This window comes from Typopeltis vanoorti, chromosome 16 (genome assembly GCF_054136105.1).
Source record: "Typopeltis vanoorti isolate ZY-2024b chromosome 16, IOZ_Tvanoo_1.0, whole genome shotgun sequence".
NCBI lineage: Eukaryota > Metazoa > Arthropoda > Arachnida > Uropygi > Thelyphonidae > Typopeltis > Typopeltis vanoorti.
This window is the reverse complement of record NC_143564.1, coordinates 18,940,076-18,966,493: the sequence shown is the minus strand read 5'-3', so window position 1 is coordinate 18,966,493 and position 26,418 is coordinate 18,940,076. Positions and strand designations below refer to the sequence as shown.

Sequence of the window (26,418 nt, the reverse complement as noted above, 5' to 3'; positions counted from 1 at the left end):
GACATAGCCAAGTTAGCCAGTCTTGGGCATGGACAGCAGGGTTTTTCTCTCCAGTTTATTAGGGGTTTTTCCTTCCACAAGCAGACAAACCGACCCCATGAACACGAGTTACACCATATGCCGGGAGGCATAGGGCTAGTCACCTTATCCTCAGGATGGATATGACTTAGAAGGGCTTAAGTTAGCCCTGTAACAGGCCAGATGGCCTAACACGTAGAGGGAAGAAGAAGAACAACAACAACAACAAGGTACAGATGATGGAATCCCAGCAGAATTAATTAAGGCCACAGGGGATGGAGAGATAGAAGGGTTTTATAGATTAATTACAAGGATATGGAAGTCAGCATCACAGACTAGAAACTTGAAGTCAATTTTCATACCATTACATAAGAAGGAAGATATGAAGAATTGCAAAAACTATACAACTATTAGTTTAATCTCTCAACACAAGCAAGATTTTATTAGAGATCATCTTAAATAGGATTTAGGCCAAAGTTGAGGCAGAGATGCCTGAGAAACAAGCAGGTTTTAGGAAAGGAACGGGTAACAGAGATCACATCCTTTGTCTTAAACAGATCACTGAAAAGTATAAAGAATTTAGACTTCCTATAGCAATGTGTTTCATAGACTACTCCAAAGCTTTTGACTGCACATTCAGCATATGAAATTGTGGGAAGTAATGAAATAAATGGTATTTCCTCAACACATTATCAGGTTGATAGCTAACTTGTAAGAACAGGTATTGGATTAACAGGCGGGCTTCAGGTCAGCAAGTTTGCCTACTTTCTCCTCACCTGTTTAGTATTTATGCTGAGGACATCGTGCATAAAGTATTGGATGAGCTTAACACAGTAATTAGGACATGCCAGATTGATTAGTAATCTGAGTTATGGTGATGATACAGTACTTCTTGGTAATGACAAGAGAGAATACATACAAATTCTTGACAAAGTTAATGAGATCAATAAGAACAGAAGACTTCAACTCAATCCTAGCAAGACAAAAGTTATGGTTTTCCAAGGAAATACAGACAGGGAAGCTCGTGAGAAACATGTGTACCTTAACGGAGAAAGAACTGAGGAAGTCAGCACAAGTTCGAATACCTGGAATCCATTATTAATGTGAAGAATTGCTGTTCAGAAGAAGACTAGGAATTGCTAAAACAGCAGTCACAGACTTGACTAAAATCTGGAAGGAGAGATCTATCTCCACAGGAACAAAGTTGAGGATTCTGGATGCAGCTGTTTTTCTAACAGCAGCTTATGGATGTGAGATCTGGAATCTAAAGAACTCTGATAGGAAAAGAATAGTTGATTTTGAGATGTGGTGTTACAGAAGGCTGTTGAGATTATCATATACAAGTTAGCTATCAACCTAATAATGTGTTGAGGCAGTCAAATGGACGGGTGCTAGAAAAGATCAGCAGAACTTTAAGGCTCCTTAAAGATAATGACAGAAGAAAGCTGAAATACTTTGGAAAGACTGAGAGGACTGAAGGAGGACTTCTAAAAATGATAATAAGGTAAAGTTCCTGGAAAAAGGGGATAAGGATAGACCTTCAATGAGATGGATGGATGGTGTGTCTGGAGTGACTAATCTTCAGAGAGTAGATGTCTCCAGAAAGGCATATGATAAAACCACCTGGGAAGGACTGGTGTGTAACATTACCAAGGAAAACAGTGACCATGTGGCATCTTTTGATGTCCAATGAGTTGATTGATGGAGGAGGCAGTTTGAAGCAGATTGTTAACAGTGCAAAATGGTCAAGGGTTGTTAGAAGAAAGAAGTATCAAACTGTATACCTAGAGTCAGGAGGATAAATGAGGAAGGAATCAACTCAGACCTTAAGTTTATGCAGATGATGTTACATTCTTAAATAAGGCCAGGGAATGTTGAAATGTTTAGACAAATTAGTTGGGCATGCAAAAAGAAGATGATCCTAATGGGAGATTTTAATTATAGAAATGCGTACTGAAAGGAACGGATAGTGTATAGAAACAGAGAGTGAATTTGTTGAGTTGTAGCAACCAATCCACCAGGTCTGTAACAACACCCAACTATGTAATTGATCTTGTTAGATTCCACCTCACACCAGATGGCTTCAAATTCACTGCCAAATGAAATACTGTTACTAGTATTACAATCATAAGTCTCAACTCTACCCCTTTGTTTCTGATACTCCTAGCATTTGCATATAGACATAATAATTACCTTCATGCTCTTTTCTCTCAGGGGACCCTGTAACCCCTAGAGAGCACGTCCCCTGGGTGGCGGATAGGGGAGCTCACCATGTGTGTGTGTGTGTGTGTGTGTGTGTGTGTGTGTACATGCGCGTGCGTGTGTGTGTGTGTGTATATATATATATGGTGGGGTGGTCCGAATATACTGAATAAGGACTCGTGGACCAACAGGGCCATAAGGGGCAATCATCTTGATTGTAAGGGAAGCGGCACTCCCATGGACCCCTAGCTGGATCTATCCTCTCCTTCTTCTACTTTGAGGAAGACCCACTTACTTTAATCTTTCCTATAAGGCTTTATCAGCCAACTCTTCTTACTTTATGACCCTTGTGCTATTAGAGTACTCGAGGGCCATGGGGTCTTTTCATTTCTGGCCTTACAACTATGTCCTCTCTATAAATCTTACTATATTTCTTCTATAATCTACCCTTTCCCCTTCAATATACCCTATTCCTCCTATGGGTTTAAATTCGGAAGAAGGCAAGTTCAGAAGCCTTAAGGTAGCAGCCCTACCACTGAACTATTCCATCGTCAGGCTAGTCCCCTGACATGGAGAACATAACCATACTTGTAAGCTGACAGAAAAAGACAATCGGATTGAATCTATGGGAAACGACCCTGGAATGGAAAAGGGAAAACGAAAATGGAAACGACAAAATATAATACACATAGCAAACTGGAATGTAAGAGGAATAGCATATAAAGAAATAGAATTAGACCAGTTATTAAATGAAAGAAATTTTAAAATAGCAGTAATCACTGAAACAAAAAAGAAATTAAAAGGAACTATGAGAACTGAAAATTTTAATGTGATATACAGTGGAGTCAACAGAGACCAAAGAGCACAAGCAGGAGTCATGATTTGGATTCATAACTCCCTTTCAAAACAGTTAAAACATTATAAATTATGGAATGAAAGAATAATAGAAGCTAGAATAAAAATAGATAGAGGCTATTTAACAATAATTGGTTTATATGCCCCAGAAGAAGGAAGAGAACAGGATAATATTGATTTTTATAATCAGCTACAAAACATATATAATAAAATAAATAAAAATGATTACATAATTTTAGCAGGAGACTTAAATGCAAGAATTGGAAACACGAAAATTAATAATAATATAGGAATACATGGAGAACACACTCTAAACAGAAATGGTAAAAAATTGATTGACTTTGTAGTTTATAATAACCTAAAAATAATGAATTCCTTCTATAAACATAAAGACATACATAAATATACTTGGGCAGCAAGAGGATGGAAATCAATATTAGATTACTTCATATTAAATGAAAAGACATCAAAATTTTCACTAGATGTTAGAGTTCACAGAGGATATGAAATAAGCAGTGACCACTTCCTTGTTAAAATAAAATTAAGATTACCACCTAAATGGCTACAAGTAACAAGAACAGAAAGAAAAATTGAAACATTTGTTTATAAAACTAGACTATTGAATGACACAAATGTACAATGGCTATATGAACAAAGAATTAACCAGTATCTAGATAAAATAAAACAAAATGAAGAAATAAAAATAGAATGGCTTAATATAAAAACGATACTAAATGCAGCAGCAAATGAAAGCTTAGGAAAGACCAAAAAATTCAATAAAAGAAAAAAACTGAAGATCTGGGATGATACAATCAAAGAAATAATCAAAAAGAAAAAAGAAGCCTATCACAAATGGTTAAGCAGTAAAAGATTAGAAGATGAAATAGAATATAAAAGAATAAGAGCCATAGCTAAAAGAGAAGTCAGAAAAAGACATAGAGAATCATGGAATTTGTTTCTAATTTAGAACATGATTTATATAAAAAAAGACCCAATGTATATAAGATTTTGAAACACCTAAATGCAAATACCAAAGAAAACATAAAATTAAACACTGAATTGAAATTAGAAGAATTTCTAAATTACTACACAGAACTGTGGACAGACAAATATTTTAAAAAAGACAACTGGCAAACAATTAACGAAAATGAAAAGGAAATAACTGAAGAAGAATTAGAAATCAGCCTGAAAGAAACAAGAACGGAAAATCACCTGGAGAAGATAAGCTAGGTTCAGAACTATATAAATACGCAGGAACAAGATTCAAAGGAAGACTCTTATTATTTTTAAATAAAATTTACTCAACTGGTATCCCCCCCAATAGAAAGGAAAAAAGCAATTGTGATTCCTATCTTTAAGAAAGGTAATAGAGATGACACTAAAACCTATAGAGGTATCAGTATACTAAATTCATGTTACAAAATATACAGCAAAATCTTAAATAACAAACTAATGAAATATTCCGAAAACTTTATTCTAGAGGTACAAAATGGATTTAGAAAAGGACGATCATGTATAGGCCCAGCCTTCTGCCTAAAATTAATAATAGAGAAAAGAAGAGAATATAATTTAGAAACACATATTGCATTTATTGACTTTGAAAAAGCATTTGACAAAGTTAAAAGAAACATATTATTTAACATATTAAAAGAAAGACAAATACCAAATAATATCCTAAAAGCTGTCACAAGTATATACGAAAATAATCAAATACAAATAAGATTAAATCATGAGCTATCATATACGAGAGAGATAAACCAAGGGGTCTGACAGGGATGTCCCCTCTCAGCAACTCTTTTTAATATCTACTTAAATGAAATAATAATAAAATGGAGTAAAAATTTACATCAAGGAATTAAACTTTCACCTACAGTTAACTTAAACACTCTCCTTTTTGCCAACGACCAAATAATAATTACAAATTCTGAAGATAACTTACAGAAAGCTATTTTAGATCTAAATTAGATAGCCAAAGATTATGGTATGATAATATCAACAGAAAAATCAAAAATGATGGCCTTTAAAGGACAAGATCCAGCAAGAACTAAAATAGTAATAGATAACAAGATCTTAGAACAGGTGAATTCATTTAACTACCTAGGATGTATGATCACATATGAAAATGAAAAAGATATAAACATAAAAATTGCAAAATATTTAAAAATAACAGGAATAATTAACTCTATATTTAAACCAAACCTAGTTCAAAAACAAACCAGGCTAAAAGTATACAATACATTAGCCCTACCGGTCTTAATGTATGGAAGCGAAATCTGGACAATAAAACAAAAAGACAAACAAAGATTAACAACAGCAGAAATGAAGTTTATGAGAAAAACTGCAAAGTATACCCTATTTGATCACAAAAGAAACGAAGATATTATGAAAGAATTAAACCAAGAACCAGTAATTGAAAAAATTAAAAAATATAAACATAGATGGATAAATATCAAGAAGGTGGCAAAATATTCTGGAGGTTGTTAAAGAAGCTTAGGAATGGAGGAAAGAGTGCTGTAAAAGGAATTAGAGATGATAAAGGTGAAATGAAAACAGGAGAAAAAGATATCCTTGAAGTATGGAGTAATTACTTTGAAAAACTGCTAAATGAAACAAGCAGTGATGACAGCACAGTGATAAAAAACACTGACCAGGCATGCAGTCAGGAATACATATCCATACTTGAAGTAGAAAAAGCCATCAAAGGCTTGAAATGTGGAAAGGCAGCAGGAGTAGATGATATTCGACCAGAAATGCTGAAGTATGGTGGTATAAGAGTCTTACAGTGGCTGCACTGCATAGTTCAGAAAGCCTGGACAGAGGGACGAATTCCCGATGATTGGAGTAGAGCTCTCATAGTACCCATATATAAAAAGGGAAATAAAACTGAATGTGAGAATTACAGAGGTATTTCCCTACTGAGTGTTCCTGGCAAGATCTATGCAAGTATACTTGAGAAACGGTTGAGAAGAATTGTGGAAGAAAAGCTTGGTGAAGAACAAGCTGGATTCAGGCCAAATAGAGGCTGTCAGGATCAGATCTTCACTTTACGACAAATAGTCGAGAAAGCATGGGAATATAACAAAGATCTGTATTTAAGTTTTGTCGATTTGGAAAAGGCATATGACAAGGTGCCAAGAGAGAAGCTATTCAATACGCTGCAGTTATATGATGTCAATGGGGCATTATATCAAGCAATACTTAGTCTTTATGTGAGTTGTGAGTCAGCAGTTAGAATTGAAGGAAGTACAGGAAGATGGTTTAATGTTAAATCTGGTGTGAGACAAGGATGTACATTATCCCCTCTGTTATTCATTATCTATATGGATCACATTATGAAGGAATGTGGTATTAAACCTGATATCAAAATTGGAGATGTTAATGTCAGCTCTTTGCTTTATGCGGATGATGTTATACTTCTAAATAAATCCGCTACAAGTCTGCAAGATTCTCTGACTAAATTGAATAGCTGTTGTAATAGATATGGTATGAAGGTCAGCAATAAAAAGACAAAGACAATGAAAATAGGCAGAATCATTGAAAATGTCAACTGTGTTGTGAATGGAGAACCTGTGGAACAAGTAAAACATTTCAGCTACTTAGGCACAATTTTTACTGAAGATGGTAAACTAAATATAGAAATAGACAACAGAATCAGCAAAGCTGGCATTGTGGGAAGTCAATTGAATAAATTCATATGGAATAAGAAAGAAATTAGTCGGAACACTAAATTAGCTGTATACAAGACTGTGTTCAAACCAATTTTAACTTATGGATCTGAGAGCTGGGTCAGAGGTAAAACACTTGACCAAAGACTAGAGACCGCAGATATGAGAGTCCTGAGAAAGATTAGAGGCGTGAACAGATGGCATCAATGGCAATATCATATTAAAAATGAGGATATTAGGAAAGAACTTGACATTGTCAGCATCCAGGAATGCGTTAGCAGAGCTAATCTCAGATGGTATGGTCACTTAAATAGAATGGGAGAGGAAAGATTAGCAAAACAAGTGTTCTCTGCCAGGTTGGCAGGAAAACGACCCAGAGGAAGACCAAGATATAGGTGGATTGATACGGTACAAAGTGCCTTAGACGATAGAAATATAAGATCTGATAATGTTGGAGTCTTGACAAGTAACAGACTGATTTGGAGGAAAATTGTAGATAGGAAGTTAGTAATGATGTAATTTTTTCATGTAGTACTGTCATATCCTGTACACCCCTTGAGGGTAAATGGCAGGAATTTGATGATGATGATGATAGATGGATGGAACACGTTCAAAGAATGAAAACAGAAAGACTACCAAAACAAGCCTTAAAGTACAAGCCATTAGGAAAAAGAAAACCAGGACGTCGATTCAACGATGACTTCTAAGGCCGGAACAGGCCATACTAGGCCTAAATCCTTGATACGTATGATGATGATGATGCTTTTTTTTGTATACACTTGTTCGCAGTCTGCATGACACAGTTGAATAACTTGCAGCTTTCTATTCTTCTCTAGTGCTTTATACATGAAGACATCTTTGCACACATTTGATAGGTCCGAGCCAGACAAACTCAAAGTCAGAATCGTTCTCTCCTTATGATCATTTCCATGATAATGCCCATTCCCATCATTAGCACATCATAACATTGTCGCTCTTGCACTCATATTCTCACCATTTTTCCCATTACAATTTAGTTTCACTGACTCTCTGTGTTAGGTCTCATACCAGTTATTAGTTTTTCAAGACTCCTGATACCAAACACATTCATTTATAGGCTGTCCCTCTTATACAAATCTAATCTTACCTCAAACTCACTCCACACATCCATTCCTTCTACACAGCCTATGCATCGAATCATTTGCCATCATAGCCCTTCTTCTTAATTCATTTTTATCATATCGAGGTAATATACTTATAAATTTCACTTTCTGACTCTTCAATCTTGCCTCTTCCAACAACCCTTTCATGTCCTCTCTCATACTAAACTTATTACTAGTTAAGTCATTAGTACCTGCTACAATTATGATATCGTTTTTTTTCTTTATTTTCTGTTTTTGAATCTGCTTGCATTATATTTTTAATTTTTGCTCCTGGAAAACTCGAAGTTATAACTCGCTCATCAACAGCTTGTTTTATGATAGACAAATCTACACTAACATGCTATAAAACATTAATTTTCTAAGGGAAAAAACACAATGAAACAGATAAAAATCACCAATTTTACACAGGCTCTAAATTCACCGACCAACCATAATCAATATTAGATGAACTAGAGGTGAAAGAATCAGAGGTATATCAAGTGTTGCTTGGGTTAGATGTTAATGAGGCCGTGGGAATGGATGACACATCAGTATTTGTAAGAAATTTGCAAACAAGTTAGTTTGCCCTTGACTTGGTTATTTAAAGAAAGTCTTGCAGTGGTAGGAAGGTTTCTAAGGAGAGGAACAAAGGAAAAACAGTACCACTTCATAAGCATCTAGTACCAAAGTTTTCCAATTACAGACCAGTCTGTATATCCATTGTTGTGGTCAAGGTATTAGAGAAACTTGTTAGGAATAGAATACTGGATTGGGATGATGGAAATAGGATTCTCTATGATGGTCAGCATGGGTTTATAAAGGGCAGGTTTGTTTTAGCAATCTGTTTACATTTCATGTTAAGGTGACATGAGCTGGATAAGAAAAATTATAAGGCTGGTGATTATGACAAGCTTAGGAGACAACTTCGAGCTATAACGTGGAATGAGGAGTTGAGCGGTAAGGAAATAAATGCTGCATGGGAACTTACAAAGAAATACATAACAGCATCAATGTACGAATGTATCCCAAAGGCCAAAAGGCTGAATAAGGTAGGTGTAAAATGGATGAATGTGAGCTTAAGCATGAAATCTGGAAAAAGAAAGTACTTTGGAGGAAGTACAAGATGAATAATGGTAATCAGTCGCATGAAGAATATAAAGAACAAGCCAAGAGAGTGACTCAGTTAGTAAAGAAAACAAAAGTTGAGTATGAGATGAAAATTGCAAATCAGGCTAAGAAAAACCCTAGAGTTTTTTTTAGATATGTGGCAAGTAGAAGGAAGAATGATCATGGAAAGATGAAGTTAAGGGATGAAAGTGGAAGAATGGTAATTGCTGCAGTAGATGCTGAGGTATTCAGTGATCAATTTATAAGGTTGTTTCATCCTGATCAGGGTGGAATCATGAGGAACAAGTGTAGAGGACATAAGAGAGGCGATGGGAATTGAAGGCATATCACTATGCATCTTAAGGGAATGCTCCAAGGAACTGGCAGTAACATTGGCATGCCAGTTTAATAAGAATTTTGCAACAGCACAGGCTCCAAGGAGGGTAAAATTGTTCCACAGCATAAAGGTGGTAGCTTCAAATTATAGGCTGGTCTGTATATCTGGAGTTGTGGTGAAGGTGCTGGAGAGATTGGTGAGAAGTAGGATAGAGACAGGGTTGATAACAGCGGTATTCTATGTGGTTATCAGCATGGGTTTGTTAAGAGGAGATCACATTTCACTAACTTACTTATGTACAATAACAAGGTGACAAATACCTTGGACAAGGGAGATGCATATACAGTGATGTACTTGGATTTTGCAAAGGCTTTTGATAGACTACCACATGACAAGCTCTTAAAATTGAAACAGATGGGACTAGATAACATACTTCTGTGTTGGATCAGTGACTGGCTGTCGGATAAGTAACAGAAAGTTGTATATGGGGGTGCAGTATCTCAAAAGAGAAAGGTCACCAGTGGTGTGCCAAAGGGGTCAGTTTTGGGGGCCATTGTTGTTCAATTTGTATGTTAATGATATTGGTTTGGGTTTAACTAGTGATATCCAGCTGTTTGCAGATGATGCAAAAACACTTTAACAGAAGTAGAGGAGATGAGAGATCTAGGAGTGATGGTGGACATGGACCTGAAATTCAGGGGCCACATTGCACAATTTGTGAAGACATCACATCGAATAATGGCAATGATGTGGAGAACCATGACATGCAGAAATAGAGAGGTTACGATTCCGTTGTATGAGGCCTTGTTCAGGCCTCATATGGATTATTATGCACAGATTTCGTCGCTAGGTTTTCATGGTGATGAGGATATGTTGGAAAGAGTACAGAGAAGATTCACAGAGGTAGTCAATGGTCTTTGGAATGTGGAGCACGAGGACAGATTGAGAGAAGGTAAGTTGCAGAGCCTCGTGAATAGGAGGAAGAGAGGGGGGGATATGACTGAGACATATAAGCTGGTCAGGGGTTGTTATCAGGTAGACATGGAAGAGATTTTTCATAGAATAGAAGAGGGGAGTAGAACAAGAGGCCATTGCTGGAAACTGTATAAGGAGGGTGTGAAGCAGGTTCTTTGCATGGAGGGTGGTTGGTGAGTGGAATGCATTGCCTGAATGTGTTGTGGAGTTAAGACACATTAAGATGCGGTTGGATGAGCATTGTATGCAATAGTGAGTACCTCCCACGATGAGTCTCTGACTCCATGGAGGTCAAAGGTAAATAATAATAATAATAATTCATATACATTGATATTCTTGGACTTTGCAAAGGAATTTCATTGATTACCACATGATAAGTTGACATATAAGCTGCAAAGGATAAGACTGAATCAGAGTGATTAGATGGATTGATGATAGCTTTCTGAATGACATCAGCAAGTTCTGTATGATGGAATAGTGTGTCTCAGAAAAGGAAGGTGACTAGTAACATGCTTCAGGATTCTGTTCTTGGGCCCTAATATCTTCAAATGTTTGCTGATGATGCAAAGTTAGGTAGAATTATCAGAAGTATTGCTGATGTTAATTCTTTATTGGAAGAGTTGAACAGACTTTTAGCTTGGACAAATAAGTGGAGTTGTAATTTTAATATTAATAAATGCAAGGTGATACACTTTGGGGTGCAGAGATATAAGGCTGCATACTGTATTGGTGGAGCTGTACTTCAGGAAGTGGATGAGATTTGGGATCTTGGAGCTATGGTAGATAGTGGACTAAAGTTACAAGGACACACAGTAAGTGTTGCAAAGACTGCACACCATACTGTTACTATGATAAGTACACCAACATATAGGGATAAGCAGGTTGTGATGTATCTCTATAAGGCATTGGTCAGGCCACACGCATGAACTATTTGGTGATTTAAATTTAGTTGACTAGTTTTCATTATGATGTGAAAACACTGGAGAGGACCTAGAGACAAATGACCAAAGTAATATCGGGACTTGGGAGTGTTGGTTATGCAGAGGGGGTTGGGGGAGTTTATTATTATTATGATGATGATTCAGGCCTCTATGGAGTCACAACTCATTGTGGGAAGCCTACCCTAGAAAACACAAAGTCTATCATACCACTCCTCAAACCCACTGACCATCTGTGCTCTCACAACTCCATCAGGCAATGCATTCCACAGTTCAACCACCCTCCATGCAACCCTCCTACTCACAACTTTCTTTCATAACTTCCAGGGATGGCCCCTTGTCCTTGCTCCTTTCTCCTGTTCTACAAAACAAAAGAACACACCAGTGTCAACTCTATAACTACCTCTCAATAGTTTAAAAGTCTCAATCACATCACCTCTCCTTTTTCTATTACCAAACTCTGTAGTCGACATTCCCTCGGACTATCTTCATAGCTAACATTGTACGGTCCTAAAACGATCTTTGTTATCTGCCTCTGAACTCTTTCTACATCTCTGTAGGTCAGTGCCCTTCTCAGTACTGCAGCAATCCTCTGGGTTACCTTCACAATATGTTCCCTGAATTTCATGGAATATATTGTGAACATATCATCCTTTGCCTCCCCCACTTCCTCCACACCCGTTTGGATTAAAGAGTTTAGTGGATAAGTGGAAAAGAGGTGATATGAAAGAGACCTTCAAGTTAGTTAAGGATTTTACCAGATTAGTATAGAAGGAATTATAAAAAGAATGGAGGAAAATGGGAAGAATGAGAGGCCATGCTTGGAAGATGTGTAAAGACATGGTGACAAAGAGTATGAGGAGTAGACATTTAACATGGAGAATAGTTAGTGAGTGAAACGCATTGACGAAGTATGTTGTAAATGTAGGAAGTACAGGGCCGGTTTTATCATTAGGAGAACACAGGCAATTGCCTAGGGGCACTAAGACTTCGGTGTATGTGTGCATGTGTGAGTATGGCAAAATATATATAGAGAGACATAATGTATAGGGGCGCCTAAATTTTCTTTGCCTACGGGCATCAGATAATCTCGGACTGGCCCTGAGGAAGTATAAATGATTTCAACATGGTAGACACGCAGGTTGAGTTGGCCTCCCATGATAAGTCTACCAATTCCATGGAGGTTACTGTAATAATAAATCCAGCACATGTCTGCCGATTCCTTAACTTAGTGAATCACAAATTTAATATGAAAATTAGCAATAAAAAAAAAAATGAAGACTATGATAATGGCAGAAATTCTGAAAAAATCAGCATTCTGAATAGAGAACTTATAGATCAAGTAAAACATTTCAGCTATTTAGGCACAATTTAGTGAAGATGGCAAGTTAAATATGAAATAATCAAATAAGTAAAGCTGGTATGGTATGGTATGGTAGGGAGTCAAATTAATAAATTAACATGGAATGAATAAGAAATAAAATTAGCCAAAACACTAAATAGTATGTAGAAAGTTTTTTTACCTTGGGTATACTATACGTTAAAGATACCAAGCAATTTTATAAATTTGGTTTTTAAATCCTTTTTCCCAAGTAAGCAAACAGACAGGTAAGTCAAGTTTGTGCCTGAACATAGTTCAGGTCTGAGGCAACTCGTGGTAAAGGTGAAGTAAGCTCTGATCACTTTCCTTAGTATTTCCCCTAATGCAAAGCACATCCCCTTGCACAGATGTATGATGCTAAGCATTAAAGACAAGGGCCACTACCCAGACCGGTTTCGACTAGCTCTGCATTACTTCAGCCTTGGCATTTTTGGGTCTGGCTCCCACTGACGAGACCTCAATAAAGGTCGAAACCGGACTGGGTAGTAGCCCTTGCTTTTAATGCATAGCATCATACATCTCCACAAGGGGAGGTGCTTTGCATTAGGGGAAACACTAAGAAAAGTGATCAGAGCTTACTCCACCTTTACCACGAGTTGCCTTAGACCTGAACTATGTTCAGGAACAACTTGACTTACCTGTCTGTTTGCTTACTTGGGAAAAAGGATTAAAAAACCAACTTTATAAAATTGCTTGGTATCTTTAGCACTAAATAGTAACTATATACAAGACAGTGTTCAAACCAATTTTAACTAAAGGTACTGAGAGCTAGGTTAGAAATTATTATTATTATCCCAAGACCTCAAGGAGTCAAAGACTCATCTGGGAGGTCCTTTTATCACACACAGCTCATCATACCATGTCTTAAATACACTCAAACTCCTTGCACACACCACGCTCTCAAGCAAGGCATTCCAATCATTTACAACTCTGCACGAAAAAAAACCTGCCTCTCACTCCTCTTTATACAGTTTCTAGGGATGACCTCTGGTTCTCCCCCAATCTCCCACTATTTTATATAGAACTTCTCCAGCATTGATCCTATAACAATCCCTTACCAACTTGTAGGTCTCTATCATATCTACCCTCTTCCTCCTGTCCACCACTCTGCAAATTACATCTTCTCAATCTTTCCTCATACTCGACATTCCAGAGGTCAGAAACTACCTTAGTCATTCGCCTTTGGACCCTTTCCAACATCTCTTCATCCGTCTGAAAACCAGGCAACCAAATCTGGGCACAATAGTCCACGTGTGGCCTAATCAAAGCCTTATACAACGGAACAAGAATCTCCCTACTTCTACACGTCAGTGTCCTCCACATCATTCCCAGAAGCCTTTGTGTTCTTCACAATTTTGGCTATGTGTCCCCTAAATTTCAGATCCTTATCCACTATCACCCCCTTATCTCTTATTTCTTGCACCTCCAACAATATATCCTCACCAAGCATAAATTCTGCATCCCATCTTTGTTTTCCAAATTTTAAACCCTTACATTTTGCAACATTGAACTCACATCCCCATTTCCGTGTCCAATCACTCAATTTATTCAAGTCTTCTTGTAAGGCCACAACATCTTCACTACTCTTCATGGTTCGTCTTAACTTTGCATCATCTGCAAACAACTGAATATCTCCATCCAAATCTTCACCAATATCATTAATATACAAGTTAAACAGTAATGGCAGTAAAACAGACCCCTGAGGCACTCCACTAGTGACTTTCCTTTTTACTGGATATCGCTTCCCCCATACACAACTTGTTGATACCTATCAGATAGCCAGTCTCCAATCCAATGCACTAATCTAATATCCAACCCCATCTGCTCTAGTTTGACTGTCAACTTATCATGTGGTAATCCATCAAAAATCTTTGCAAAATCCAGTATATTACTGTGTATCCTTCTCCTCTGTCCAAGGAAGCAGTCACTTTATTGTAATAGGTAAGTAGATTACTAAAACATGACCTCCCTTTAGCAAATCCATGCTGTCCATCAAAGATAATACCACTGTTGTCAACTCAACTCTGGATCCTCGTTCTCACAAGCTTCTCCAACAACGTAACCACAACACCTGACACACAGATAGGCCTACAGTTTGATGTTTGAGTTCGATCACCTCCTTTATGAAGTGGCACAATCCTGCACTCCTTAGGAACTTGACCGAGTGCAAGACTAATATTAAAAATATATGTCAAGGGAGGTGTCAAATCCCTGGCACATTCCTTCAGAATATGTGGTGATATATTATCAAGTTCCACAGCATTATTAACATCTAGTTTACTCAACTCCCCATACACCTCTTGCTCACTTACAGTCAGTCTCTCCTCCCCATCGTCAACTGCTCTCAATCTCGCCATGAAGTCACATTCACAAGATTGAAAGACCTTTATGAACCGCTCATTAAGTATCTCCACCACACATTCCGCAACAGCAGTCTTTATACCATTTTCTCCAATCAATGTCATCCTTCCATAATCATTCTTTCTTTTGCTGGCTACATATCGAAAGAACGCCTTAGGATTCTTTTTGGCTTCATTAGTACTGCTCATACTGAAATAAATCAGTTTGATCAAAGACTGGATACCACATTTATGCAAGTTCTAAGAAAAATTAGGAGAGAGAACAGTTGGCATCAATAGAAGAATCATATTAAAAATAAAGAGATCAGAAAGGAACTTAACATTGTTGAAACCAAGTTAATCTCAAGTGGCATAGTTACTTAAACAGAAAAGGAAAAGTTAGCAAAATAAGTGTTTGATGCCCAGGAAAACAAGAAAAATACCCATAAGAAGACCAAGATGTAAATGTAAAAAGGACTTCAGAAGACTGAAATATAAGATCTGATCATATTGGAGTCTTGGCAGACAACAGAGTAATTAGAAGAAAAACTGTCAACAGGAAATTAGTAATAATGTCATCTTTTCATGTAGTATTATTGTAGTATCCAGTATTCTCTTTGAGGGTAAGTATCAATAATTTGAGGGTAAGTACAAAGCAGAGACAACAAGCATAATAAGAATAATTAATGAAGGCAAAATCAGATTATGAGAGGTGCCAAAACAGACTAACAGAAATCTCAAGAGTTCTTTTGCTATAATGATGAATAAAAGGTAAAATTATTATAGCAGAATAATGAATACTGATATTATTCATTATTCTACCTCCCATGAAGGTAGAATAGTTTTCTGATTTCTTCAATCAGAAAAGCAGATAAATAGTTAAGTTACAGAGTGATAATTTTGCAAGGGTATATCATTCAAGAGATACAGCAGCAGTAACAGATCTGACAGAAACTGATGTGGCAGAGATAGAACTGGAAGGGAAGTGAAAATGATGTACAAATTGTCCTGTGTTGTCCTCTGCATGAAAAATTGTCTGTTGTATCCTGTTTGCATATTAGAGGTAAACAAAGATATGTGTACTATTGAAAAAGAAAGCTATGCAGAGGGGAAAGCAAGCTATTGTATTCAGGATATACAAATAACTAAAAGTTAAGATAATTTTTAAAAGCAGTCACTTTCTTGTAAAATGGAATGATTAATTTTTATGCATTTCATAATAAACAGCATGTGAGTATATTTTTTTGGCCACTAACTTAATTTTAGAATAAGATTACACTAGGTTTTTATGGACCAATAAATTTAATGATAAATTATGCCAACAAGTATCACCAACTGGGCTGTTTGGCTTCTTCAGGGCATACAAAACGGTAAAGACAACTCAAAGTCGCTAGTACATAGAACAAATGTATAAAATATAACAAAATTAAAAAGACACATAACATCATACACATGGAGCATGTGTTTCATTACTTATTGTTGTGTGTGCACGCTCTGTAGTTTGCAGCGAAATTAAATTCTGGCAAACTTAGCGATCTTATTAGGGTTTTCCATATGTCAGGAAGGATCATTCCTTGATTTCTGTTTAGGCTGCTTTCAGAACAGAGAACCACTGTGGCTTCTTTGAAATTGCAACACCGGAAATTTTCTTCTAGATAAGGCATGGAACTTTTTGTCCCGTTCAATGGTGTGGCTTGTGTTGAAGAAGTGGAAGCCTAATCTGGAACTATCTATTCTGTTGTTTTTAACATCCCCTACATGTTCTTTTTTTCTTATTTCAAGACTTCTTGATGTCTGACCTATATAGTTTAGATCACAAGACTGCTAGAGTATACAAGGGATGTTGTATACTCTATCACCAAAAGACAGTGTGGGTTGGTTTACAGTAGACGTTAAGGCTGATATGTCCATCTGCTTGTGTTTTGATTAGGGTATTTAAAATGTAGTTGTCTATACTTCTCAAGTTACAAGATGAATTTGATTTTCTGATGGAAGGAATTTATCTTTGTTATAAAGTCAAAAAGCTCTGTTTTAGTGTTTCTCCAAATTATAAAAATGTCATCAAAAATACTAATGGCTTAGGGTCTAATTTGGAAAGGATGTCATTTTCTAGTTTCTCCATGAACAGATCTGCACACAGAGGAGATAGGGGACTGCCCATAGCCAGGCCAGTTAGTTGTTCATAGATGGTACTGTTCCATTCAAAGAATTTGATTTGAGGCAATGACTGAAGAGGTTAGCAGTATCTTAAGGATATAGATTGTATAAAATGTTGATAACTACTTCTACCAGGATGTTGGTGAATAAAGATACCATGTCTAGGCTGGCAAGAATATCTATTTCAAAAATGGAGATATTTTTTAATTTAGTAATGAAGTGCTTTGAATTCTTATTCTTATTGTAATCTTATTCTAAAATTAATTACGTTAGTGGCCAAAAAAATATACTCACAATGAACATACTCAATGGAACAATGAAACACAAGGTACGTTGTTTTGAGTCAAATGTAAAAAAGCTAGACTCTTGAAAAACCATCTCAAGTTCTTAAAAAGATGCAGGAACTTCAACATCATTTCTATATTTCTAGTTATAAAAGAAAAATTCCACTCAAGAAAGGCTTAATTAATATATTTCAAAATATCCCTGGCTATTACGTGATAGGATAGTGTTGGATTCTGAATGAAGAGAAATGGAAATTGTAATATATCATTCAGAGTCCAACATAATCTACTTCCCTGAGCAACATTTGTGTTTTTTTTAACTAATAGTCTCATGCTCATAATTTGCTATTTATGTAATTTCTTCAAGTTATGTTAATCGATATTTATTTAATTATATATGTTTGGGATAAATTACAGTTATGAAAAGCTGTGTATTAAAATATCATTAATTTTGTGAATTTAATTCCTTTAATATAATGTTAGAAACTGTAATATATGTAATTCTGATATATCCAGAAGATTCTTTGTGGTATCACTTGATTGGTTGCTATGAGAAATTATATTATTTTTAGTTAGCGCGTGTTTACTCTATACTATCCACAAGGCGAAGCTGATGTGAGCTAAACCGGTGAGAACCAGTTTTTGGTGGGAAAAGGGAAGGAGTAGATACGAAAACGTAAGTAAAAACAGAATCGAGTAGGGAAGTATAGAGAACAGTAGCTGGAGACTGGAAGAGAATTTTGACGTGCCGAAAATGGTATTTAAGGGACCGAGAATCGCTTGGTATTTAACTTACCTTTTTTCTGAGTTGGATTTATACCAAGACTTCCTAACATCTAACAGTGGAATAGTGCAGGAAATAGGATAATACGTATATGAAAAAGAAGAAATAGGTAGATAATTTAAACATAAAGGTGCATAAAGGTTATATTCTCCCGAGTCTATAAATCAGTCGCGAATGAATTCTTTCAAGTTTGTGCTACTACATAGCAAAAGTCAGTAAGGACTTTAAAAATTGTTGTTCAATCTACTTATGTGTTGAAGCTATATCCTGGTAAGATTACCTTTACTATACTTAGCAAGATGTAACGAAAATTAATTCCTCCGAAAGTAAATCGTTCCTAGTTGCAGTATTCAGCGAGTCGAGATTTAATATGTGATGTGCTAAGACTTTTCCTTCTTCAAATGATAAATGCTATGTTATTGAATTAAGTGTTCATTAATTGAATGAGAATACTGTTGTGATTTAGGAATCTCAAACTTACATGAACTAAAATTGATTAACTGAGCCTAGAGAATCACAAACTGAATGTCTGAATGTTCATGAGTTGTATTCTTCTGAATATCTTGAAATGATTTGATATTTAAAATTGTTTTGAAATGTAACCTTAATGAGAGTAGTGTTGTGATATAAGCTCTTTGTAATAAGAAGGATAAGATCTGTATAATATAATCTTTAATTATAAAGTTTAAGCTCAGTTGAGTAGTATACTAGTGACTTAATGAGAACTTTATATTCGTTCAATCATAATGTCCCTGATGGAATACTGTGTTATAATGTAATTTATGTGTCACTGCATTAAATAATTTTGTTTGAATTGAATCTTGAATTTGCCTGATTTTTTCATTGCACCGCTCATTAAAATAATTCGAATCTCAGCGGGAACCCTAAGTAATAATAATAAGAACCTCGGCCTAAATTCAGCTTTATAATAACCTGATACAGTTGAAGGTTGATTATCTAAGTTGTTTTTGCAATTTCTGAATATGGAGTGGTGCAGTATAATATAAATTTTCTTCACATTCGATTGATATATCAGCCCTCAACAAATCGAATTTATGACGAGATGATAATAATAAGAAAAAACGTAATTGAGAAGAGTTACGATCCAACAATACAAAATATCAGACATGAACTTATCAAAATAGATCTAATATGCTTCTGACTTTATGAAGACATGACGAACAACATAGAAACTGACTAATGGACACTTCTTGATAACATGATACATAACAGTTTCAACAAGACTTTTCTTATCAGCAAAAAAAGTCAAATTAAGAAATTTAATATGTTATATGAAAGAAGTCATAAGTCTAAACACAGCCTGCCTGCCTGAGGACAAAGTAATCTTTAACCTCTCTGACCATTCCTTAATATAATCAGAAGTTAGCATGCTAAAAAAAAGGATTCAATTTTGCTATCGCACTTAACCATATTCCAAAGGTTGGCATATTTCCAACATAGAGACAACACTCTCATCTTCATCCGAAACAATAGCCAATGATCTTAGATTAAAGAGCGCTGTTATCCTTTCGTCGTCAAGACCACCAAACCAAAATATAACCTTTAGAAAAGAGAGCTCTCTCCAACTTGAAGGACAAACAAATCATCATTTTAAAGGTAGACAAAGGAAACTCGACAGTTATCCTCAACACCAAAGACTACACAGCTAAGATCACAGAGTTGCTCAGATATATCAACTTATCGGACTCAGACCCTACATGGAAAAACCACGAGGCCACTAATAATTTATTCTATAATATGAATAGTTGGTCTACAGATCTACAACAGAGATTGAAGTCGTTGCACCCAAATAATACGGTTCTCCTAAAGTTCACAAAAGTGGAGTCCCTCTATGCCCCCATAGTAGATGGAAGAAATTCTCCAACCTACCTATTGTCTAAACACCTTGCCCATCTCCTAAAGGATCATATTCGAAACTCTGATACCTACATAAAAAAAATTCAAAGCACTTCATTACTAAATTGAAAAACATCTCCATTTTTGAAACAGATATTCTTGCCAGCCTGGAAGTGATATCTTTATTCACCAATATCCCAGTAGATGAAGTTATCAACATTTTATACAATCTGTATCCTCAAGATACTGTTAACCTCTTCAGTCATTGCTTCAAATCGAACTTCTTTAAATCTAATAGCACTATCTACGAACAACTAACTGGCTTGGCTATGGGCAGTCCCCTATCTCCTCCGTGTGCAGATCTATTCATGGAGAAACTAGAAAATTACATCCTTTCCAAATTAGACCCTAAGCCATTAGTATTGTGGAGATAAGTTGATGACGTTTTTATAATTTGGAGAAACACTAAAACAGCGCTTTTTGACTTTCTAACAAAGATAAATTCCTTCCATCAGAAAATTAAATACACTTGGAACTTGAGAAGTATAGACAACTACCATTTTTAGATACCCTAATCAAAACACAAGCAGATGGACATATCAGCCTTAACATCTACTGTAAATCAACCCATACTGGCAGTTATCTTCACTTCTCTTCTACTCACCACATTTCTCAAAAACTTAGCATCATACACATGCTCAAAAATAGAGCCACCAGCATCATATCAGAAGAAAAAGATCTCTAGGACAAATTAACTCATATATCACAGACCCTGGTAAACAATGGCTATCAAAGAAATTTAATTAAAAAGATTCTTCATAGCAACCCCACACAATAACAACCTGCCAAGACTCGATATAAATCCTTAATTGCCCTTATGCAGAAACAGTGTCAAAAAAGATTGCAACGCTCTTCAAACCCAATGAAATTAAAGTAACTTTCAAACCTATCAAGATGATCCGAAATATAATAAGGTCACCGAAAGACAGCAATGCCTTCTTCAAATATGCTGGAGTATAAAATATCCCTTGCTCTTGTGGTCTAAACTATATAGGTCAGACATCAAGGAGTCTTGAAATAAGAAACAAGGAACACGTAGGGGATGTTAAAAACAACAGAATAGATAGTTCTGGATTAGTCTTCCACTTCTTCAACAAAAGCCATACCATTGAATGGGACAAAAGTTCCATGCCTTATCTAGAAGAAAATTTCCGGTGTTGCAATTTCAAAGAAGCCACAGTGGTTCTCTGTTCTGAAAGCAGCCTTAACAGAAATCAAGGAATGATATCCTGCCTGATATATGGAAACCCCTAATAAGATTGCTATAGCTTGCCGGAATTTAATTTTGCTGCAAATTACAGAGCGTGCACACACAACAATAAGTAATGAAATACACACTCCATGTGTATGATGTTATGCGTCTTTTTAATTTTGTTATATTTTATGCATTTGTTCTGTGTACTAGTGACTTTGAGTTGTCTTTACCATTTTGTATGTCCTGAAGAAGCCAAACAGCCCAAATTTATTGGTTAAAAAAAAAAAAAAAAACCAGTGTAATCTTATTCCATAATTAATAAACAACATGATTTTTATTCACTCACAACAAAACTAACATGATGAATAATATTTTTTCTTCTACGAAAACTCAATTATGATCAATGGCACCAAAATGCAGATATTAATTATACAAAATCTGAGAATCATGCGCCCTACACCATTATCATTACACTGTCACACATACAACTGCATTAACAACAAAAATAGTTGCCAATGTCCCAAAATGACACATGTAACACATGCAAAGTACCTTGGCCTTTACATAGATTGCACCTTAAATGGACAAAACATACAGAATAACTACATACTAAACTCCATATCATCGCAGCAGAACTCTTCCAAGTAGAACACATGATTCCATCTAACATATAAAAAAAACTCCTATATCAATGTATTTGCGAATCTCTACTCAGGTACAGTATAACTGTCTACGCAAACACATCAGCTACCTAACAAAATTAGAAACATTACATAGGAAAATTGTTTCAAGAAGGCCAATATCCGAAAGTGCTTACGGCGATAAACAGAATCCTGACACTAAAAATCTGAAACACTACATAATGTTACTAAGGAATACTTCAACAACACCTATTGTAACACTGAAACACATATCGCATAACATGACCCACAACAACTCATATGGTTTTTGCGAGATCATATCTAATAACCACGCTACTCAACAACCTATCAAGAAATTTAAAACACAAAGACAACTACAAAACATTAAAACACAAATGCTGGAAGCCATACCAATACAGTTAAAATAGCATTAACACCTATATACACTTCACAAATCACCAGCATCCAATGCCTACATTCCATCCATAAACAGTAACAAACAAATAAATAGTGAAGGCTAATCCCAGTCTTCAAAAGAGCTAACCCTAGTTTCGAAGTTGGTAGGATTAGCCCACCTCAATCAACTAATCCTCATAATCACAGACTATAAATTATTGTAATGCATATGTAAATACGGTGAATAATTCAGGGAAAATACTAGTATATGGCATTGGTGTATATGATGATGGTAGCTGCGGTTCGTTGTAGTTGGTGGAAGCGGAGAGTTGGAAAATGTTCCCACCCTCGACGAGTCCTTGGACTCCTTGGAGGTGTCACGTAATAATAATAATAATAATAATAAATGATGATATTGATATGAAAAAAAATTGTGTGTATTTATATTCAAAGAAAAAATATTAAAAAGAAATTAAGGTATTCTAAACTGCGTACGGAATTTTGCACTGAACAGAAAATGTAACACCGTAGTCCCCCTTATCCGCAGGCAACCCCAGTTCGAAAATATTAAATGGAAAATTCCAGAAATAAACAATTTATAATTGCATTGGCAAAGTGGATATTAGATCCAACATTATTTCAAAGTCAAATGTTTGTAGAAACTATGAAAGTTTCTTAACTTGACCTGAGGACTTGCGAGAATACAATCCTCGGCATCCCCAAATTGCCTTAGCTTGCACTACTTAAGTAGCTAAGACAACTCAGGGATGCCGAAGATTGTATTCTCGTAAACTCTCAGATCAACTTACGAAACTTTCATAATTTCTACAAATATTCGTCTTTGAAATAATGTTGGATCTAATATCCACTTTGCCTATGCAATTTTACATCGCTGAAATGAAGCAGTATGGCCCTTTCTTTTAGTAACAGACAATTCATAAGTTAAATTGCATGCTATTCTGAGACAGATATAAATGGTTATCAGATCGATTGTTGCAGCACTATAGTGCTTGTGTTCGAGTAACGCTTATTTTACTTATTATCCAACATCCAACATTATTTCAAAGTCAAATTTTTGTAGAAACTATGAAAGTTTCATAACTTGACCTGAGGACTTGCGAGAATACAATCCTCGGCATCACCAAATTGCCTTAGCTTGCACAACTTAAGTTGCTAAGGCAACTCGGGGATGTCAAGGATTGTATTCTCGTAAACTCTCAGGTCAACTTACGAAACTTTCATACTTTCTACAAACATTCGGCTTTGAAATAATGTTGGATCTAATATCCACTTTGCCTATGTAATTTTACATCACTGAAATGAAGAAGTATGGCTCTTTCTATTAGTAACAGACAATTCATAAGTTAAATTGCATGCTATTCTGAGTAGTTCTGGATTATCAGATCAGCTGTTGCAACATTGCAGTGCTTGTGTTCGAGTAACCCCTTATTTTTACCTAATAATGGCCCCAAAGCACAAGAGTGGTGATGCTGGCAATTCAGATATGCCAAAGAGAAGCTGTAAAGTGCTTCCTTTTAAGTGAAAAAGGTGAAAGTTCCCGACTTCATAAAATAAGAAATAAATAATTTAAAAAATGTATGCTGAGGTTGCTAAGATTCCATTCACATTCGGATAACTTTTATTACAGTATGTTGTTATAATTGTTCTATTTTATTATTAGTTTCTGTTGTTAATCTCTTACTATGCCTAATTTATAAATTAAACTTTTTATCATAGGTATGTATCTATAGGGAAAAAAAATAGTATACGAGGGTGGTCTGAAAAGTTCTCGGCCTAACAATGAAAAAAATTAATTTATAATTTCAAACTTATTTTTATTTTTCAACATACTCTCCAATAAGACTAATAAAATTATTCCAGTGATGCTGAGCCTCTGTAGCTCAGTCACTATAGACGAAGCCCTTTGGTCAGAAAGACCAGGGTTTGATTACCGTCAGTGACGTGAGAAACCTTTATCTGGTCTCTTTCGACTAAAGGTGAGTTAGCTGGTCTCATATGGAGATAGGGAGTTTTTTTTCACCCGTAAACTTGGGTTTTTGTCCCCCAGAACAGGCAAATTGGCCCCGTGAACACACATGGATTACAGTCATGAATATATACGAGCCATATGCTGGTTCCGAGCCCGGATAAAATTTGGCAGTCGGGGAAAGCAATGGTGAACTACCGTGCAAAAATCTCAGGAATACTTTGTGGGCAATGACTACAGTCACCTTTCGTCAGAAATGACAGAAACGCAAAATGAGATCAGACCAGCGATGCTAGAGCACCATTATCCCGTCCCTGTAGTGGTCCTCAGTAAGATCTGCAAAATACTCCTATAAAGCGCAATCACCTCTTGATTCAAAGAAAAAGGTGACCAGCAAGGAAGAGTTTTAGTTTTGGGAAGAGACAAAAGTCAGAGGGAGCCAAATATAGGGAATAGGGTGGATGTTCCAACAATTCATAGTGCAGATCCCTTAATTTTCCCATTGCCAAAACACCTTTGTGGGTAGGTGCATTGTCCTGATGAAAGGTGATTTTTTTTCTTCTTCAAACAGGGTCTTTTCACAAGAATTTTTTCATCTAGTCTGGTTAAAAGATCGGAATAATATTCCCCAGTTATTGTTTTACCCTTTTCAAGATAATTAATAAATAAAATGCCTTTAGCATCCCAAAACACCGATGCAATGACCTTTCCTGCTGATGGAACCGACTTTGTCTTCTTTGGCGCTGAACAACCGGCTTCTGTCCACTGTTTTGACAGCTGTTTGAATTCTGGTGTATAATGGTGAATTCGTCTCATCCATAGTAATAAATCAATGCAAAATCAGTTTTATTCTTGTTAAAACGCTCCAAGCACTGTTCAGAGATTTTCATGCAAGTGCATTTTTGATCTGCTGTGTGCAAGTGCGGCACCCATCTTAGTCCATAAAGGCCCAGCTAGTCCTTTATGTTTCTGAACCATCTGTATTGTTGTCTTCCTTTCTTTCACTTGCCTTCAATTCTGCCCACTAATAAATCTTTATGAAGACTTTCCTGCTTTACTATATGACCCATTTATGATATTTTTCTTTTCTGTGTATTCTTTTAGTTCCAATTTAGTATCTATCAACTCCAAATCTTCTTAATTTCTCTTCTTCTGAATCTATGAGATCATCAATGCTCTTCTGTATGTGCACATCTCAAAAGCATCAATTCTTCTACTGTCTCGTTGTTTATTGTAAGTTTCTGCTCCATAGAGAAAAGCAGACCAAAAATAAAGCATTTAATCATTCTTATTCTATTTTTTTTTCTTGATATTAATACATTCTTTATTTTGTTAAAGGTTGATTTTGCAATTTCTATTCTCTCCTAATCTCTCTCTCTCTTTTTCATTTTTTCTCTGTATTTTTCTCTGTTTATTATCATAACTTTAATTTTTTTGGAATTTAATTTAATGGATATTTTTTACTCTGTGTATTTATTTGCTCCAACTTCTATAAGTCTGTCTTCCTCTTTCTCGGCAATCAATAGAGTATCATCTGTATAACAAAGATTATTTATATTTCTTCCTCCAATTTTTATTCCCTCTAGTTCGCCCATACTGTCAAAAATTTTTCACTGTAGAGACTAAATAGAAGAGGAGAAAGCATACATCCCTCCCTACCTAACAACTTTCTGTATTTGGAAAGTTTCTGACAGTTCACTGTTGACTTTTATGTTTGCTGTTTAGTTTCAATATATTTGGGATATCAGTCTTGTGTCATTCCTATTTTTTTCCTTATTAAGATTTCTATTAATTTCTTATCATGAAGACTATCATATGCTTTATTATAATGTATAAAACAGAGATAAACATCTTTCAACCATTCCAATTTTCTTTCTAGTATCATCCTGATACTGAAGATAGCCTCTCTTGTTCCTTTATTTCTCATAAATCCAATGTGGACATCCTTTATTTCATTTGTTGTGTTTTTTGATTTTGGCCTGTAATCTTTACATTAAAATGTCCCTAGCATTTATCAGGATGTTTAGAAAGCAAAAATTCCTTTGAATTCATTAGAAACATATCCACTTCCATAAATATGATTAAACAGTTTCCTTTACTCTTCTATTTTCTTCTAGAG

The 26,418-nt window shown here is 35.7% G+C and overlaps 1 protein-coding gene across 1 annotated transcript in view; it reads right to left on the bottom strand.

The window, feature by feature from the left end:
- The window catches only part of LOC150097879 (uncharacterized), a 365,709-nt gene extending 339,815 nt beyond the window's left edge, over positions 1 to 25,894 (bottom strand). Inside the window, exon 1 of the mRNA XM_090406619.1 lies at positions 25,764 to 25,894. Coding sequence (XP_090262745.1) covers positions 25,764 to 25,894 — 131 coding nt within the window. The remainder of the gene's footprint in view (positions 1 to 25,763) is intronic.
- Positions 25,895 to 26,418: the final 524 nt, after the last annotated feature.